This window comes from Rhincodon typus, chromosome 23 (assembly GCF_021869965.1).
Source record: "Rhincodon typus isolate 14 chromosome 23, sRhiTyp1.1, whole genome shotgun sequence".
Lineage (NCBI taxonomy): Eukaryota > Metazoa > Chordata > Chondrichthyes > Orectolobiformes > Rhincodontidae > Rhincodon > Rhincodon typus.
In genome coordinates, this window is record NC_063354.1 from 21,219,143 (window position 1) to 21,239,031 (window position 19,889).

Below are 19,889 nucleotides of genomic sequence, written 5' to 3' on the forward strand. Positions count from 1 at the left end.
TTAACTCTGTTTTCTCCTCCACAGATGCTGCCAGACCTGCTGAGCTTTTCCAGCAACTTTGTTTTTGTTCCTGATTTACAGCATCCGCAGTTCTTTTGGTTTTTATAATCTAAACTGAAACTTAGTAAATGTCACAATGCCTGTTCCTTGGAGTTCTGTGTCTGCTACAAATCAGGCAAGAGGTATGTTGGTCAAAGTTCTTGCTGACACTAACTGAGTATAGCATACAAAAAGAACTGATAACAAAAGTGACTTTTGGCTAATTCCTGGACATTTAAATCTCTATTAACCCAGTGATACAATCCTGGGAGCCCAATGGCATTAAAGTAGGAGACAATAGAGACAACATTGGTCAAAAGACCAAATCAACACTTGTGATTTGTTGTTCTTTCAGATACAGCTTTTAGTTTGGAGCATCTAAACTTTTTTTTAATTCTAGAAATCATTCAAAATATGCTGGAAGATCCGTTTAAAAAGGTCTATATTTAATTTGTGTTAGTACTTTGCAGAGTACTATTAAAATAAATAACAAAATCCTGTCTGGAATAGCAGCAATTATTAACTACTATAAAAAGATAATAGATGACAGATCTATATGAGGTAAGCCAAATAATGAATCAGTCTACAAAGTTACACTTGTTTTGGAGATGAGGGTTTTATATTGGAGATTTTTGTTTGTAAAATAGCACTTGATATCCCTTCTGGACATGCAAACTCAGTCAAGCCTGTCTATTGACCATCTCAAACTGTAAAGCATACAATTATTTCACTTGCAGTTCCTGTACTTGTAATTTATCTCAAAAAATGAAAATCATTTAAATGACTTATCAACTTGCATGGAGTTGAATACTGCAGACAACTTGGTTCTTAGATACTGTGCAATGGAAATTGATCACATCGCTGCAGTAAAGCAAGTCCTAAAATATGTTTTAGTTTCTGGCTAACTAGGTAACCTTTTGGTGAAACATAATCTGACAGAGCTGGGTGAGTTATTCAGCATGCCAATACAATACTAAGTAAGGAGAACATATTCAATGAAGAAGTATCTTTTATAAATCATTTACAATCAAATTGTTGTCAGAGTATGAAATCAAAGCATTTCAACAACGAACAGATAGGTTCGGTTACCAAAATAATTGGTATTAGAACTAATTTCAATCTGGTTCAAACACAGAAAATCAAGTTTGTGACTCTATGCACATTTCTAATGACTCAGTGGCAAATATCCCAAAATCATGACATTTTACGGCACAATGAAGCCGCAGTGATGTAGTTCTATCAATAATCACCATCTCACAGAGATGTAAATATCAACTGCTAAATTAAAGGAGAAGGCATATCTAAAGAAAGCATAGGATGACTGTCTAGAACTGTATAACAACCAGCCAATGTAATATTGCTAGAACTGAATTGCACACATCAAACTCATTTATACCTAATATATAGAGAGGATTCCAAGTTTACAATTTTGTAGGATGGCACCATCCTAAAACCATCCGTCAGCCTTTTGCCAAGGTTAATTGTATACACAGGAAATAAATGTATGAGAAATGTTACATGACTCGGAGTCTCTGCTTGCACAAAGCCAACTTACGGTTTAACTTACCAGCCCAAAACCAGAAGAGAAGGTTAAATTTAGAAGAGGTAATTTTGGAACTTTGGCACACAGCTTTGACACAACTTAACTGCAGACCCACTTCAATGAATCCTGTTTTAACAAGTAGACCCAAGATAATAGATCAGAACATGAATGTGAATTCATGTCAGACTTGGGAATTTTCACTAGGGCAGTTAAAGAGTTGGTTTTTGCTTCCTTTTGCAGAATATTTGTAGTTGTTTTAGACCCATCTAAAAAAAATATGACACACAGTTGTGTAGCAATGTGTTTTGGAGCATCACAGTCTTACTCATCCTCATTACCATAAAGGTCCTTTCTCACTCACAAAGTTCTTCAAAAGGATTGTAGCTGATGGAGAAAGGGTTCAGAACAGTTTTCATGATCAGTACCTGTCTTTGACAGGACACCAGACATCGTGGTAGAGGAGACAATGTATAGACTTGAATCTGCAGGAAAACAAGATGTGAAAATATAACTGAATTCAGACCATTCTATTTATTTATTTAGAAACTATGAGCTGGAAGACAGAAGATACGGTGGAGCATATGCCCAAATAGTTTGAAATGCTAGCCAACAGAACTTGCATTCAAGTTTCCATGGCCAGTTGATCATAATTATGCCTAGCTTCAAGTGCTGATTTAGCACAAGGATAACTCCTTGTATCATCTTCCCATTAAAACAATTTTTAAGTGATCTAACCATCCAGGTTTGATGTTATGCAAATATCAGAGCAGATCACAAGAATCCCCCTTTCATTTTGCCTTTATTTAAAGTCACAGTACTAAAACATTTAAATCAAATATTTACAAGTTCATAAGGAAGAGCCACTATCAAAATTAGGCAAGAATACTTTAATGTTAAAATTTATTTTTAAATTATTTCTGAAATGTATTACATTTAAAATATCTAGTTGTGTCACTTTATTGATTCATGGCATTTGTACTCAAAGCGATATTTTTAAATCAATTTGTTCAGACATTTTACAGCATATGTCTGGAGCAGATGAATCTTGAATTATAGAAACCCCTAGTGTGTGGAAGCAGGCTCTTTGGCCCATCGAGTCCACATCAATCCACCGAAAAGCAACTCAACCCTATACCCTATCCCTGTATCCCCATGGCCAATCCACCCAACCTGCACATCTTTGGACTGTGGGAGGAAACTGGTGCACCTGGAGGAAACCCCACAGACACTGGGAGAATGTGCAAACTCCACACACACAGTCGCCCACGGGTGGAATCGAACCCAGGCACTGGTGCTGTGAGGCAGCAGTGCTAACCACTGAGCCACTGTGTCCTGAACCCAGGCCTTGTGGCCCAGAGCTAGGGACACTACCACTGTGCAGAGCCTTATTTGACTTACGTATACTTACTGCAAACTTTGAAATCCCATTATATAAATAGCAGCTCTTATGTACACCAGTTGGTTGACTATAATTCATTTGCGGTACTGACAATAATATGGTAGATTTGTCTCTAGAATGTGAAATTGAAAGATCAGTCACTGTACCTTGAAGGATCATCTGCCAAACTGAAAGGCCCTTGGACTCTCAGTACATTCCTTTTCGTTTCTGAACTTCCATAACTTAAGGTGACCTAAAATAATTGCATTTAATAGTTTAGGTACTACATTCAGTCAGCATTCAGGGACCTCAAAACCTGTTCATTATGATTACAGCAAGAAAGCACATAAAATAAATAGTTTAGTTCTGAAATATATACCACTACTTAGATACAGCAATTCTTCAAATTGGCCACCATGTGGCTTCACTCCTGAGTATCTGGATTTGAGGCAGGGCGACCAGCATCAGTTAACTCTCATGAATGAGGAGGATAACCACCAAAATCGAAAACATGGGGCCAAATTTTCTGGTCTCTTGGATCATCAGAGACCAGACATATGATCAAATACTCTTTGGTCAAAAATTCTAACAGAACTGCGGATGCTGGAAATCAAAAACAAAAACAGAAATCACCGGAAAAATTCAGTACATCTGGCAGCATCTGTGGAGAGAAAGCAGAGCAAAGTGAAGTGAAAACAAGTGATTCTGCTTTTCTTTCCACAGGTGCTGCCAGACTTGCTAAGTTCTTCAAGCAATTTCTGTTTTGATTTGTGATACGGTAGCTGTGGAAGTCTCAACACACTGGACTATGTAAGAATTGTTCAGGATGTTTCAACATCTCATGGATATTTCCCCTTCTCTTTGGGACCTTTGTTAGAGACTTTGAACTGTTCTGCAGCATGTATCAGGGTAGTTACCCAGGCAATGTTAAACAGATTAAAACCAATTCATAAACTCCCCAAATCCATCCCAACCACACACCTTCCCCCTCCCCACCACCACCACCCCCAAGGCAACTATCCTCCAACAACAACCAGACCCTAACAACTACGTCTGCGCACATTACCACTTCAAGAAATTCCTATAAATTGGTTAAACGTGATCTCCCTTCAACAAAACCATGCTGATTCTGCCCAATTCCCTCGAGCTTTTCTTTAGTGATCAATCTCTTTAGTGATCAAGTCTAACACGTTTCCCATGTCAGAAATCAAGTTAACTGGCAAATAGTTTCCTGCTTTCTTCCTCCCTCCCTTTAGAGAGGGTATTGTTGCAGAATAGAGGGTATTTTGGAAAATTAACACCAATGTATGCACTAACCCATTAGTCACCTCTTTAAAGACCCTATGAATTGGTCCATCTGGACCTGGAAACTGGTCAGTCTGATGATCCAGTTTGCTTAGTACCTCTTCCCTCGCCATTGTAATTTCATGAAATTCCTTTCTCCTTTCCACCTCCTGGTTTGTAGTTATTACTGGAATGTGTTCTGTATCCTCTATTGTGACGTCAGAAGTAAAGTATTTGTTCACTTCATCCACTGTTTCCTTATCATCCATTATTAATTCCCCATTCTCTCTTTCTAGAGGGCTTTTTTCCCTGGATCGTTGGAAGCTGAGGAGTGACCTTATAGAAGTTTATAAAATCATGAGGGACATGGGTAGGGTTGAATAGCCAAGGTCTTTTTCCTAGGGCAGAGCAGTCAAAACTAGAGGGCATAGGTTTAAGGTGAGAGGAGAAAGATTTATAAAGGAGCTAAGGGGCAACATTTTCATGCATATATGGAATGAGTCTCCAGAGGAAGTGGTGGAGGCAGGTACAATTACAATATTTAAAGTTATTCACTTATGTTGCTTTTTTACGCATTTTATGAGCTTTAATTTGCACACTATGTTAAAACTTAAAAATAGAAGAGCCCTTAGCCACTTAGCAGAGACTCACCAAACAACTTGCTCTTCTCCCTGTAGTAGAGAATGAACCAATTCTAATCTCCGTTCCAAAGAATCTAGCTCCATCTCTGACTACCTGTTTTGCCTGTTCCACTAGGTGATGCCGACTGTCACTAGATCTTCACCCCAAGCAGGTCCTTACTCAAATTAGCAGTCAATAAATGGATTATTGTAACTGGACTTGACCAATTATCACTGGTCTGGTTGACAAACCCCAAGAAGGAGCCACTAGTCCTAAAGAAACTAAGAACCTCTATAAAGCTGATTTTTTTTTCCATAACCAAGTCTGGTTGGTTGTGCCAGGAATACATTTGCTGATGCTTCTACAGTGGTAACCCTGTGCTTGTGTCATTGGTGTCGCATCTAAGTTTGATGGGCACAACTTCTTTTTGGATGCTGGTCTAAACAATGTGCGTGAAACTAAGGTCTTCACCATCCTGGGAGGTGTATATTCTTCATTATCCTTATGAGTATATGCATCATGTGCATGCACTAGGTCATAGAAACCAGAAGGCCCAGGTTTGATTCCTAGACTGTATCAAGTTATCTGGAAGCAACAAGAAGTGGTGAAGAGAGGGGTGAGGCACGTGGTCACTATCACTAGATTTAATGCATTTTGATTAGGGATAGCAGAAACAATGTTGATTATAACCTGTGGCCCTACTTTACTGAAAAAGTGTGGATGCTGGTCAAGTAAGGACATCATTATCAGCTTGTGAGAAATCAAACAACCTGTTAACTTTGACAGTTGACACTCATGGGATAATTTAATGCTATGGAGGAGGTAATGGAGTACTGCCGGTACAAGCTGAACTATACCATCACACCACTGGTTGCTTTCAGAGAAAAATGGAGGGAAAAAGAAGAAAAGTCCAGGTAATTCTGAAAGGCTGACCTGTCCAGGGATAATAGGTGGTGGGATCTGCTGCAGGTTCTCTAGGTGTGAGTGGAACAGATCGCTGTGAATCATCTTCACTTCCAGCAGACCTTCAATGATATAGCCAATTGTACAATCATCAGGAAGACGGATCTTCTCTGCTGTACTTATAAAGTTTCCAAAACTGTTAATAAAAATTAAAAAGTGATATTTATACAAATGGGATATACAAAAGTGTACCATTCTTATAATAACATTTTACTTTAGAGCAGAGGTAATCTGATATAACATTGATCCTTCACTCAGTGTGGAGAGTTATTAAGCAGTATAAGGAGCACGATGCAAGAAACAAGGTCAAGTTAATCAAGAGTAAGAAGGATGATATCTACTTCTGAGGCATAAAATTAACTTCCAGCAAATGTAATCTTCTAGAATTTAAATCAAGAAAAGCAAAAGAAATAACAGGAACATAAAGAACTAAAGGATTAAGAGGGTGAAAAGAAACAAATACTGTAGCAAAGTGAAGAGATAGATTGGAAGGATTGAAAGGTTTGAAACAATCTGAGCACACGGAGATTGTAAACTACACTATAGCCCCATATAAAAAAGAATCCACGCAGTGAAAAAATGAAAAGTACAACAGCACTTGAATTGCTATGGCATAAGTTAAGGTATTAAAGGAAAATTCTGTCCAGGATATTATAATACTGAACACAGAATGTGATAGGATAAACAGCCTTCTAATATGTTTTGATTATTGGAATGTTGTAATGAATTCAAGGTTGGGAATGCAAAGTTGAAGAACAAGCCCTACACAAGGGTATATACGAGAAATTAGTCCACCTACTTAAGATGGTGTCAAGTGCTTCTATGGAAAAATAGAATATTTGGTTGAAGGTATTAAAATTCAGAATAGCATTGAAAATAATACCAATCAAAAAATCCAGACTAGAGAGCTTGCTCAGGGCTCAATTAAAGCTTTGGTTTAGAAAGTAATAAAATTACAGTTCTCTGAAGGACAAAAGATATTGCATCTATTTCAACCTCAAGACAGAGTTGTGCTTTTAAATCAATGTCAGATGTCAGAAGCAGACTACTCAGGTTCTAGGAAGTCTTAGTTAAAGCTGACTCCACTTTGTCTACCAAAGTATTTAAAAGATGTCACATGTTGGTTACCTGAATATTAATAAGAAATTGTGACATCTTCAAGAAGATAACTTCAATGAATCTCATGATCTTTGGCCTCCTACTTTGCCTAATGATTACAATGATTATGGATAGAAACTGAGTGATTATGAGTGATTGAGAGTTGCAGATTTTACAGGTAGCAGCAAATTAAATGCACTTTGCAGCTGAGCTTGAAGAAAGTTGTGCTCAAAGACCTACTGAATGAACAGATGTTTTAACATGCTGCAACAGTGATCTCAGCATGCAATTAAGCAGCCCGTAACATCAAAGCATTCATATACAGCAAACAAGGAAGTTAAAAGCAATTAAAATTGTTACTGCTAATTAATGAATGAATGATTAATAATGAATGATTGGTTTATGGTAGATGCTCAAATAAAGATGAAGGAAAAGTTTATAAAAGTACATTTTTAAAACAATATGTGGAATTTATCATTGAGCAACTTTCATTCCACAGATTTAAAAAAATGAGCTTCTCCAGAACATTGAGGGTGTTCAGCAGCACTTTTGAAGTTACTACACTGTTAAAATCCAGTTAGAACTCATTCAACAAGATGACAATTTTCCAAACGTTCTGACTGTGAGACTAACAGTACAAGAGTAGAAATTTTTGTCAATTTAACTAATTTTCCATTGATTGCAGTCTGGGTGAGATACCTCAACTGTGCAGCCAATGGCGAAAGCACAGAATCACTGACAGCACCTTCTGGATTTCCATGTTTCATACTCCTTGCCAATACAATATCTAGGACATGAAATGCTCACAGGGAGAATGCGTAGAATTTTCACACTTATCTTTTCTTGTTTAAAAGCAGACAGAGCAGTAAGATTTTACAAAGTCAGCTGTATTGCACTGATTCATGATTCCATTTGTAAATAATTTAGACATGGGCATTACGATAGTGTACATTCCCCAGAAAATGGTTTACCATGTTTTGTTGTTAGTTGTTTAAAAACTTGGTCACATCAATCCCTGGGCAACAATAAACTTTTGAAGAAGCAGGATGATTGACAGGAAATTCAGTTTGCTTGCGGTCAGCTGTAGGTCAGTCCGAGCAGCAACAGAACAAAGGACAGCAAACCTGGAGGTGAAGGGCAGGATAAATACCTGAGGAGCAGGGTCAGTCAGAGCGAACCTCTGGCTGAGTCTAAGGGAGATGCTCTGGAGGTGATGTCACAACTCAACTATGTAATTTAGGCTTGGCTGCTCAGGAACCAGGTTTGCAGATTGAGTGAGTAGTGTATGGAGAGAGATAAAGTACATGTATTTTGTAGTTGTAGTCTGTTATGAAAAGAGAGGAGAGAGAGAAACCCAAGTTTGGTGACGAATGGGTGAGGCTGTGTAATCAGCTCCTGGATTATTGTCTGTTGAGGTGGAGTTAATTGCTAAGATCGAAATGGTCCCACAGAATTCTCCTCCTGCGAAACGGAGATTTCCAGTCCCCATGGTGACCAGGTACACAGGAAATGTGTTCAGCTGCAGCTGCTCATTTTCCGCATGAAGTGCCTGGAATTGCAGATGGATTCACTATGGAGCATCCATGAGGCTGAGAATATTGTGCATAGCACAGTTAGCAAGCTGGTCACATCACCAGTAAAGGCGACATACACAGAGAAGATGAGTAAACGTGGGCAGGCAGTGCAGGAGTCCCTTGTGGCCATTCCCCTCTCAAACAGGTATACTGTTCTGGATACTGCTGGGGGAGATGACATCTCGGGAAAACAACAGCAGCAGGTTGTGATAGGGGACTCTATAGCCAGGGGCACAAATAGGTGTTTCTGTGACCACAGGCAAGACTCCAGGATGGTGTTATTGCCTCCCTGGTGCAAGGACCAAGGATGTCCCTGAGCAGGCACCAGACATCTTGAAGGGAGAGGGTGAGTAGCCAGAGGGTGTGGTCTATATTGGTACTAACAACATAGGCAGAAAGAGAGAGGAGTTTTCTGCAAGTGAAGTTCAGGGAGTTAGGTAAAAAGTTGAAAAGCAGGACCTCTAGGGTTGTAATCTCAGGATTGCGCCCTCTGTCGTGTGCCAGTGAGACTAGGAATGGGAAGATAGTACCGTTAAAGACGTGGCTAATCAGCTGGTGTAGGAGGGTGGGTTTCAGGTATGTGGAACCACAGCAGTCAATCAGCAACTAAAATGACAGGGGAGGAGTCAAAGACTAAAGCCAATAAGACTAAGAGGAAGAATAGACAGGGAGAGGTTATTGAACACAGTGGGACTGGCAGTCTGTTTTAACATGAGGAGTATGACAGGTAAGGCAGATGCTTGGATTAGTGCACATAACTGTGATTTTGTAGCTATTACAGAGATTTAATTGAGAGAGGGATAAGACTAACTTAACGGTTCAGGATTTAGATTTTTCAAGCAAGATAGAGAGGGATGTAAAAGGGATGGGGGAAGTTATGTTGCTGATTAGGGAGAATATCACAACTGTTTACTGAGGGAGGACACCGGGGGTGGGGTGGGGATGGAGTAGGGACAGATAGGCTCATCCAGCAAAGGCACATGGGTAAAGCTCAGGAATAAGAAGGGGGCAATCACTTTGATAGGATTGTACTACAGGCCTCCCAACAGCCAGTGGGTGATTGAGGAATAGATATGTGATCAGATTATGGAAAAATCTAAAAATAACAGGGTTGTTTTTAGTGGGTGCTTTATACTTCCCCTTATATTGACTGGGACTCACTTAGTGTTGAGGCTTGGATAGTGGAGTGAAATTTATTAGGTGTGTCCAGGATGGTTTTCTGAAACAATATATAAATAGTCCAACTAGGGATAGGGCCATTCGAGACTTGGTAATGGGGAATGAGCCCAGCCGGGTGATCGAAGTTTTAGTGGTTGAGCATTTTGGGAACAGTGACCATAATTCCTTAAGTTTTAAGTTACTTACGGATAAGGATAAGAGTAGTCCTTGGTTGAGAGTACTAAATTACTAAAGAACTGGGGGAAGGCTAACTACCATAATATTAGGCAGGAACTGGAGAATGGAGTTTGGGGGCAGCTGTTGGAGGGTAAAGCCACATCTATCATGTGGGAATCTTTTAAAGGCAAGTTGATTAGAGATCAGGACCAGCATGTTCCTGTTAAAATGAAGGATAAGGAGGGCAAGATTCAGGAACCTTAGGTGACCAGAGAAATTGAGAGCTTAGTGAGAAAGAAAAAGCAGGCATACGTAAGGATTAGGAAACTTAAGACAGACAGAGCTTGAAGAATACAAAAGATAGCAGGAAGAAATTGATAGGCTAAAAAGGGGCCATGAAATATCTTTGGCAAGCAGGATTAAGGAAAATCCCAAGGCATTTTATATATGTATAAGGAGCAAGAGGTTAGCTAGAGAAAGGGTAGGTCCACTCAAGGACAAAAGTGGAAATTTATGCGTAGAGCCGGAGGAAGTGAATGAAGTCCTTAAGGGATACTTTTGTATCAGTAGTCACAAAGGAGAAGGACATGGTAGACGGCGAGTCTCGGAAGTGGTATGTTATTATTCTAAGGCACGTCAATGTTAAAAAAAAGTTGAAAGTTTTGAAAAGCATGAATGTAAACAAGTCCCCAGGACATAATAGGATCTGTCCCAGAAGCTGAGGGTGGAGGTGGGGAAATTGCTGGGGCCTTGTACAAAATGTTTGTATCCTCTTTAGTCACAGGAGAGGTCCCAGAAGTCTGGAGAACAGCCAGCGTCGTTCCTTTGTTTAAGAAGGGCGACAGGGGTAATCTGGGAAATTACGGGCCGGTGAGCCTTATGTCATTTGTAGGTAAATTACTGGAGAGGCTACTTAGGGAAAGGATTTACTCACATTTGGAAAAATATGGGCTTGTTAGTGATAGGCAACATGGCTTTTGGCATGGAAGGTCATATCTCACGAATTTGATTTGAGTTTTTTGAGGAAGTGACAAGATGATTGAAGAGGGTAAGGCATTAGATGTTGTCCATATGGACTTTAGCAAGTCCTTTGACAAAGCCCCTCATGATAGGCTGATAGAGAATGTGAAGTCACATGGGATCCATGGTCAGCTGGTGAGACGGATACCAAACTGGCTTAGTCATTGAAGGCAGTCAGTAGTGGTGAAGAAGTGTATTTCAGATTGGAGATCTGTCATTAGTGGTGTTCCACAGGGGTCAGTGTTGGGATCCCTGTTATTTCGAATATGTATAAATGATTTGGAAGAGAACGTAAGTGGCCTGATTAGTAAGTTTATAGATGCCACAAAGATTGGGGGAGCTGCAGATAGGTAGGAGGATTGCCAGATGATACAGCACGATATAGATAGGTTAGAAAGTTGGGTGGAGAAACAGCAGATGGAGTTAAATTCGGACAAACATGAGACGATGCATTTTGGAAGATCTAATGCAGGAAGGAAGTATACAGTAAATGGCAGAGCCCTTACTAGCATCAACATACAGAGGGATCTCGGCGTACAGGTTCACAGTTCCTTGAAAATAGCAGTACAAGTGGATAAAGTGGTCAAGGACACATATGACATGCTTGCCTTCATTGGCCAGGGCATAGAGTGTAAAAATTAGCAGGTCACGTTGCAAATGTATAGAACTTTAGTTAGGCCACATTTGGAATATGTACAGTTCCAGAAAGATGTGAAGGCTTTGGAGAGGGTACAGAAAAGGCCTAGTAGGATGTTGCCTGGTTTAGTGGATATTAGCTTTGAGGAGAGATTGAATAAACTTGGTTTGTTTTCACGTGAATGTCCAAAGATGACGGGGCAACCTGACAGAAGTTTACAAAAGAATGACAGTCATGGATAGAATGGATAGTCAGAGACTTTATTCCAGGGTAGAAATATCAATTATTAGGGGACATAGATTAAGGTAAAAGGGGAAGATCCTAAAGGAGATGGGAGAGGCAATTTTTTTTAAACATGAAGGGTGGCCAAGTGCCTGGAATGTGCTACCAGCGAAGGTGGAGGCAGCGATACAATAGCAGTGTTTAAGAGGCATCTTGACAGATATATAAATAGGCAGGGATTAGTGGGATGTGAACCACATATAGGCAAGAAGTTTTCAGTTTATAAAGTATACAAAGGAGTCATGTATCGGCACAGACTTGGTGGCCCTGTCCTGTGCTGCACTGTTCTTTGTAAATTAATTTAACTGCAAATATCGAAGTTTTGGGAAAAACAGCCAGACAGTAACTGACCCACTTGAATGGGATGCAAACCAGTGGCTGTAGAGACCTTTAAGCAATGTGGAGGAGCAAGGTTCAGTGGTAGAGACCAAAAGAAATTCTTGGACATGGTAACCAGTTGCAACCTGCAAGGAAATAGCTGCAGCCAATAGGTTTTTTTTTGTGGGGGGGTGGGGTTGGAGATGACAGAAAGGCCTAGTGCAGTTTGTTTTAATAACACACACAGTCTAAAAGCGGAGTGAATGCAGCTGTGAATTCAACCAAGCTGTATACGTGTGGGTGGCACTCGTCAGTTTATCAGTTTTCAGTAGCTTTGGTCTTGCTCAAAAAGATTTTGGGCAGTTTGTGAATCTGAACTCTCTATTCTACTAACACCTACTTTAATTTTCTAAGGAGTGATTGAGGCAGGGTGTTTGATATAATTCAAGAAATACAAACAGAGACCAAATAGTAAGTAACGAGTAAGTGTTTACGGAAATTACTTGCTGTATTCAAGATCCATAAATGTTGGCCAATGTCGGTGATGTTCAATGTAAAGAAAACAATCACGCAGTAATTGAACTAAAGAAAACAGTGACCTTTCAAACAATTTTGTTAAGTAATTTGTTTAATTTTTATCTTCATTTCCTGAGAAATCCATATCCTAGGCCAAATTATCTTCAACTGCTTCAATGACATTTCCTCCTTAATAAGATCAGAAGTGGGAATATTCGGTGGTGACTGTACCATTCAAAATTCTAGATATTGATCTGTGTCCATAATTAAACAAGACCTGGACAATATTTAAGTTTCATAGTATCCCTACATGTGGGAGCAGGCCATTCAGCCACACCAACCCTCTGAAGAACATACCACCCAGACCCACCCCCCTTCCCTATTCCTGTAACCCTGCATTTCCCATCGCTAATCCACATAACCTTCACATCCCTGGACACTACGGGCAATTTAGCACGGTCAATCCACTTAATCTGCACGTCTTTGGACTGTGGGAGGAAAACGGAGCACCCGGAGGAAACTCATGCAGACACTGGGAGAATGTTCAGACTCCACACAGACAGTTGCCCGAGGCTGGAATCGAACACGAACCCGTGTCCTTGGTACTGTGAGGCAGCAGTGCTAACCACTGAGCCACCATGTCGGCCATGGTTTGGGTGGATAAGTAATTTTTTAAAAAAATCTGTGCCACATGATCATCTCCCAAATACAATTTATCTGAGAGTCTACCCTTGACATTTATCAGTATTCCAATCATTGAATCTCTCACTGAATCTCCCATCAGTGTCCTTGGGATTATTATTGACCAGAAATTTAACTGGATCAGCAACATATATACTATGGCTACAAGGGAAAGTCAGAGGCTGGGAATTCTGCAGTGAATAACTCACATCCTGATAGCTTAAATCTACAAGCCACAAGTCAGAAGTGCAACGGAATACTCTTTACATGCTCACATCAGTGCATCTCTGAGAACACTCAATCTCAGCACTCTCCAGGGCAAACATCCTGGTTAACTAGGTACCCCATCCACCACATTAAATCATTGACACCTTTGACCACTGGCGCAGTGGCAATAGTATGTAAAATCACATAGATTTGCAGGAAATCTCCTTCAACAGCAACTTACAAACCCATACAAGGGCAATGGCAATGGCAATAAATAGATCGAAACACTACCAAGTCTGCTGTTGGGTGAAAATCCTGGAACATCCTGCCCTGTGGGTTTACCTATGTCAATGGACTACAGCGGTACAAGAGAAGGTGACTCAGCGTCTTCTCAAATACAGTTATAAATGAACTTTAAATGCTGGCCCTACCAGCAACAGTCATATTCAATGAACAAATGAAAAAGCTTGAAGCTTGTGCATGGAACATGTGGAAATTCAGTTGTCATAGTAACCAATTCCTATTGAGTGCAGCTTGTACCCACCATCAACGCAAATGCAATTTTATTCCCAGCAATTTTACAAAACCCTTGACAGAATGACAGGATTTAACACAAAGCACTCAAAGTAAATATATTGATGCCAGTGCTAGCTACAGAGTATATGAAAAATCCCAGAATTCGAAAAGGCATTTCAGCCCATTAACCTCTATTCTGAAGACCAAGATTTAACTGTGTTTTAACCTACAGTGAATCACTCCTCCAGGACTGCCAAATGGATATGATCCAAAACAAATGTTCAAATTTTCATGTAGGCGTAGTTTTCAGCTTCAAAGCTGTGAGAGTGGCAACAACTGAGCTGACCAGACATGAACACCAGAGACCACAACCCTGACACGGTAGACTTTGTCTGCTTCACCTCTCTGTCAACTAAGTAGGTATATTCCCTAAAGAGAATCTTCAAACACAAGTGAAGTATTCACCCAGAACTGCGGAGAAGCAGATCAGCAAAAGTATCAATCGACAATCTACACCACTACAATAATCAACATCTATGAGAAAAAAAAAGTACCTGGCCCACGGACTCATCTTTAGTGCCAGTCCACGGCTGATACAGAACCCAGCTCCGCCAGTGGCGAACCAGAACTTCACCGTAGACTGAGGGACACAAATGAGATCATTTTTCTACAATGTCGTTGGTAATAAAGACAGGACTAAGCTGGTATAATTTGTCTAGTCAGTCAATTGTATGTTACATTTCACTCTTGAGAACTTCATTTGTTCGGAGCCAAAATTCCAGGTGAAAAAACAACCGAATCACCCCAAGTTGTCAGAACCCGTGGTCAGAAAATGACAAGCAGTAGTTGGACCGTCTAAACATATCAATACATAGTTTAATGTCTTACCACTAACGAAATGTAACAGTATAACTGACATTGACATATACATTCTTCTGTTGAATCCTTACATTATATACATACTGCACTTACCGACCCATCACTCTTCACCCTCTCCGCAGCCTCCACTGGATGATCAAGACTTGGTCTACCAATATAAACATCTTGTGTGTGTGAGTATGCAGATAACAAGTAGACTAAACTGCGAATATTTACATAATTATCGTCATCAACATGGCAAAACCATCTGGAAAACAATGTTAAAATAGAAAGGACTTGTAATTCAGACAATACGTTGCTATAGCCATGCATTTCTGACAATAGAGAATATATTTTCTTCTTAATATATTAAGAAATAACCGAATGTGTCTGTAAAATTTGAGGCCTAGTGTGAGAAGGTAATGAGGATCCTAGCAAAACCTTCTGGTTGGTGTGGGAGAAATGTGTTCAGTTTGTAGCTTGCTGCATTTTCCTTTGAGTAATTCAAGTGTGTTAAGTGAGTTGTAATACGATTGTAAATTATACTCGCAGCAGATTTATGTGTGGCAATTAAGTTCTATTCAAGTTTCTCAGAAAGAAGGTACTTTTTGTAACTTATATTTTCTCTTTCAGGGTGAGAGGGAAAGATTTAAAAGGGGCCTAAGGGGCAACTTTTTCATGCAGAGTGGTGCGTGTATGGAATGAGCTGCCAGAGTGGGTGGAGGAGGCTGGTACAATTACAACATTTAAAAGGCATCTGGACAGGTATATGAATAGGAAGGATTTAGATGGATATGTGGCAAATGGCACTAGATTTATTTAGGATATCTGGTCGGCATGGACGAGTTGGACCAAAGGGTCTGTTTCCATGCTGTACAGCTCTATGACTCTATTTTTGGCTTTTCCTGTGCCATGCACTATCTCCTGGCTGAGAATGACAGCAAGTGATTTGCCACTGAATCTCTGGTACCGACTGTCAGCAAAAAATCATGTTTAACCAATTAAATAGAGGACTTTGAAGATGTAATGTGCACTATAGCCATGGGGAGCCAGATGACATACCGCGCTTGGATTTCCAGAAGGTATTTGACCAGGTGCCACTTCAAAAGAATATGTATGAAGTAGAAGTAAATGATGTAGATGGCAACATACTAGCAGAGAAAGAAGATTGGCTGGCTGGCTGGCTGGCTGGCAGAAAACAGACAGTGTGCATAAATGGGTCTTTTACTGATTGACAGCATGTGAAAAGTGTGATCCCACAGAGGTTTGTGCTGGGGCCTCAACATTTTACAATTTATATCATGACTGAAATGAGGACAACAAAGGCATGTTAGTTAAATTTGCTGAAGACACAAAAATTGGTAGAAAACTAAATTGTGAAGAAGACATCACGAGGTTGCAAACCGTTTGGTAGGTTCTCTGAGTGGGCAAACATCTGGCAGATGGAATATAGTGTGTATAAACGTAAAATTATTCCCTGAGGCATGAAGAATACAAATGGAAAATGACAGCAGATTTCAGAGGTGCACAGGGATCTAGTGTTCCAGTGCATGAGTCACAAGAAGGTTGGTATGCACATACTAAAAGTTAATGATCTGTTACCCTTTATTTTATATAAAAACAAGGGTGTTATGCTTTATTTATACAGGGCATTGGTGAGACCATTTCTTGATTACTTTGTGCAGTTTTGGTCTTAAGGGTGTGAATGCATCGAAGGTGGTTCAGCAGGGGTTTCCTTGAACAATACCCGGAATGAGCAGGTTGTCTTATTGTGAAAGGTTGGACAGAGTGGGTTTGTTTTCACTGGAGTTTAGAAAAGTGAGGAGTGACTTGATTGAAGTATATAATACCTGAATGGTCTGATGTTTTAAAATCAGAGGTCGCCCTTTTCGGACAGAGGGGAGGAGAATTATTTTTCTCAGAGAGGGCTGTGTAACTTTAGAACCCTCTGCCTCAGAATGCAGTGGATGTGAGGTGGGGGGAGTCATTGAATATTTTTAACGTGGAGATGGATAAGGTTTTCATTAAGTCGTGGAATCAAAAGGTCATCAGGAATTGATGGGAATGTATCCCTGCATCCTCAGGAAATGGTGAAGCTTGCTTCATGAAGGCTGTAACTGGTCATTCTTTGTGAGGTTGATACCCGAAGAATAGCTTATTTCTAGAATCCACATATACACTAGACCAAATAAGGACAACAAGTCTCCTTCACTGCAATGTTTTAGGTAATCAAGTGGAGTTGAGTTTTTACTAGAATTTAATAGTTTCAATTATTATTCTTACTCATACCAGCCTTTTCCATTAATTTTTAGATGTCTTTTAAATTCTTAAACTGCCATAGTGCCATTTAAATTTGTGATCTCTAGGTTATTACTCCAAGGTCTGAATTACTGCTCCAGTAACATAACCACTAAAGTGACACAATTTTTGGTAGGACTCCACTTTGTGATTTTTTTTGTAGAATGGCGTACTGTTGTTTCAAACATTGCACTTCTGTATCTCTTTGCTAAGGATTGTTAAAAGAAAAAAAGGAAGAGACTGGCTTTCCTGACTGAGTGATACCAAATTAACTTTGAGATTACCAGCCTTTAGGGTGATTTTCTTTAAAAAAAAACTGACTCTCATCAACCATAATTCGACTATAGTTATTCCACAATAATCCAGATGAGCTAAGGAAAATCCTAAACAAAAATTACTTGCAATATTGTTTCTGAAATTGGAAATTATTAGATTCCTAAAATTTGCACAATGCATTTTCATAATCAAAGAGCCTTTTCATTACTCTTTTCCAATAACAGAGCTTTGTGCCACCTAGAGTACCACCTAAATTTATTTCTTTAATGTTATTATTGCTATGAAAGCTTGCACTTCTGTATAACAGATATACTTCATTCTGCCAATGATGGTTGATAAAAGATCCCTGGAATAAAACATTAGTTTGTCTCAATTCTTTACATCTAATTTAAATAAGTCCAGAAAATGTGTCAATGTGTCCGCTCCACACTCCCCTCCAGCCCCACCACACCCAGCACTTTTCCCTGCAACCACAGAAAGTGCTACACCTGCCCCTACACCTCCCCCCTCACTCCCATCCCAGACCCCAAGAAGACCTTCCACATCAAACAGATGTTCACCTGCACATCTGCTAATGTGGTATACTGTATCCGCTCTTCCAGATGTGGCCTCCTCTACATCGGGGAAACCAAGCAGAGGCTTGGGGACCGCTTTGCAGAACACCTACGCTCAGTTTGCAACAAACAACTGCGAACCCAGTCGCGAACCATTTCAACTCCTCCTCCCATTCCGCAGACGACATGTCCATCCTGGGCCTCCTGCAGTGCCACAACAATGCCACCCGAAGGTTGTAGGAACAGCACCTCATATTTCGCTTGGGAATCCTGCAGCCCAATGGTATCAATGTGGACTTCACAAGCTTCAAAATCTCCCCTCCCACAACCGCATCACAAAACCAACACAGCTCATCCCTGCCTCCCTAACCTGTCCTTTCTCCCACCTATCCCCTCCTCCCACCTCAAGCCCCACTCCCATCTCCTACCTACTAGCCTCATCCCACCTCCTTGACCTGTCCGTCCTCCCCGGACTGACCTATCCCCTCCCTAACTCCCCATTTACACTCACCTTTACTGGCTCCAACCCCACCTCTTTGACCTGTCTGTCTCCTCTCCACCTATCTTCTCCTTTATCCATCTTCTATCTGCCTCCCCCTCTCTCCCTATTTATTTCAGAATCCCCTTACCCTCCCCCATTTCTGAAGAAGGGTCCAGACCCAAAACATCAGCTTTCCTGCTCCTCTGATGCTGCTTGGCCTGCTGTGTTCATCCAGTTCTACACCTTGTTATCTCTTACCTTAGCTGGTTAAATAGTTTTAGACAGCCATAGCTCACAAACTGAACAGGCATGCGAAACTCCCTCAGTCACTTTATTTTTTTGGATGAGCTTTAGTTTGCTGGTATTTATTTCAGTGCTTTTCAAACCTTCCCTACTTCACAGCACAGGAAAATGTAGAGTGGAGGGGTTGCATTGGGGAAAAGGAGAACCAGTGGTACACTCGTAGAGGACCCCCAACTTCAAACTGGATAAGTATCAGCTACTAAAAAAAATGCAGGAAATGTTTTTGTTTATAACCATCCAGCAACGGACAAAAATATATCAGTGAAAGTCAGAGTGAAAAAAAAAATCAAATACAGCTAAAACCAGGGTCTCCTGGAAACTATGCACTCCAGGAGACAAACTGATAGTGCAGCCAATTGGACAGACACATTTTCTAAGTATGCTTACTTTTTTTTGGATTCAATAAATTTATCATATTCCACAGACATCTTACAACAAAGCGCTTGACGTGTATGTGCAGCAGAGCAATTGGTGTTAATCATGCGATCTCCTAAACAAAGAGAAAAACAAAGTGATTAGTTCATAATTTGTACAACAGCCAAAATATTCAATTACTCTCATCTGGCTAAATCTCTTTTTAGTTGAACTCTTTGGATCAAATAAGACTTTCCCCTATTTCAAAAATAAATACTTAACATTTAGTCATGTACCACAGCATACTTGTCTTTGAAAAATAAAAACTTGCTTTTGGAAAACCAGCAGTGACTGTCACTCCACAAATTTATAGGTCTTTCCCTTCATTTCCAAGATTGTCTTGAACACAACGAATTCCCCATTTTAAAAGGTTCTAACACTCTATGACCTCTGATCCAAAATGCATGTTCTTTAAGGTGTCTTTGGCTATAAAGAATTTACATTAAACTGCGTCGTCTTTTTACCTTTCAAAAGAACTCCAAAGATAGCTTTGCAAGAAAGAAAAAAAACTTGCATTAATATAACGCTGTTGCATCTTCAGGCCAATCCTGAAGTGTTTACAGTCAAGAAATCACATTGAAACATATTCATGGCTGTTACATACGCAGGGTCAAATATTTATATTTGTATCAAATTTATGTTGAAAGCAAACTGCTTTTCTAAATATTGCAATATCAAAGAACTCCTAGTACT

General features: G+C 40.0%; 1 protein-coding gene across 3 annotated transcripts in view; it reads right to left on the minus strand.

Moving 5' to 3' along the window:
• Positions 1-54: 54 nt before the first annotated feature.
• rfng (RFNG O-fucosylpeptide 3-beta-N-acetylglucosaminyltransferase) overlaps positions 55-19,889 on the minus strand; it is a 38,567-nt gene continuing 18,732 nt past the window's right edge. The window contains exons 3-9 of one of the 3 annotated variants that reach the window (XM_048610943.1): positions 19,661-19,684; positions 19,170-19,272; positions 14,985-15,039; positions 14,567-14,652; positions 5,799-5,964; positions 3,128-3,213; positions 55-2,064 (exon numbers count right to left, since the gene is read on the minus strand). In XM_048610943.1, the coding sequence (XP_048466900.1) occupies positions 2,001-2,064; positions 3,128-3,213; positions 5,799-5,964; positions 14,567-14,652; positions 14,985-15,039; positions 19,170-19,272; positions 19,661-19,684 (584 nt within the window). In that variant the 3' untranslated portion in view covers positions 55-2,000. Of the gene's footprint in view, positions 2,065-3,127; positions 3,214-5,798; positions 5,965-14,566; positions 14,653-14,984; positions 15,139-19,169; positions 19,273-19,660; positions 19,685-19,889 lie in introns of all 3 variants that reach the window. The other 2 variants (XM_048610941.1, XM_048610942.1) reach the window with 2 other exon arrangements.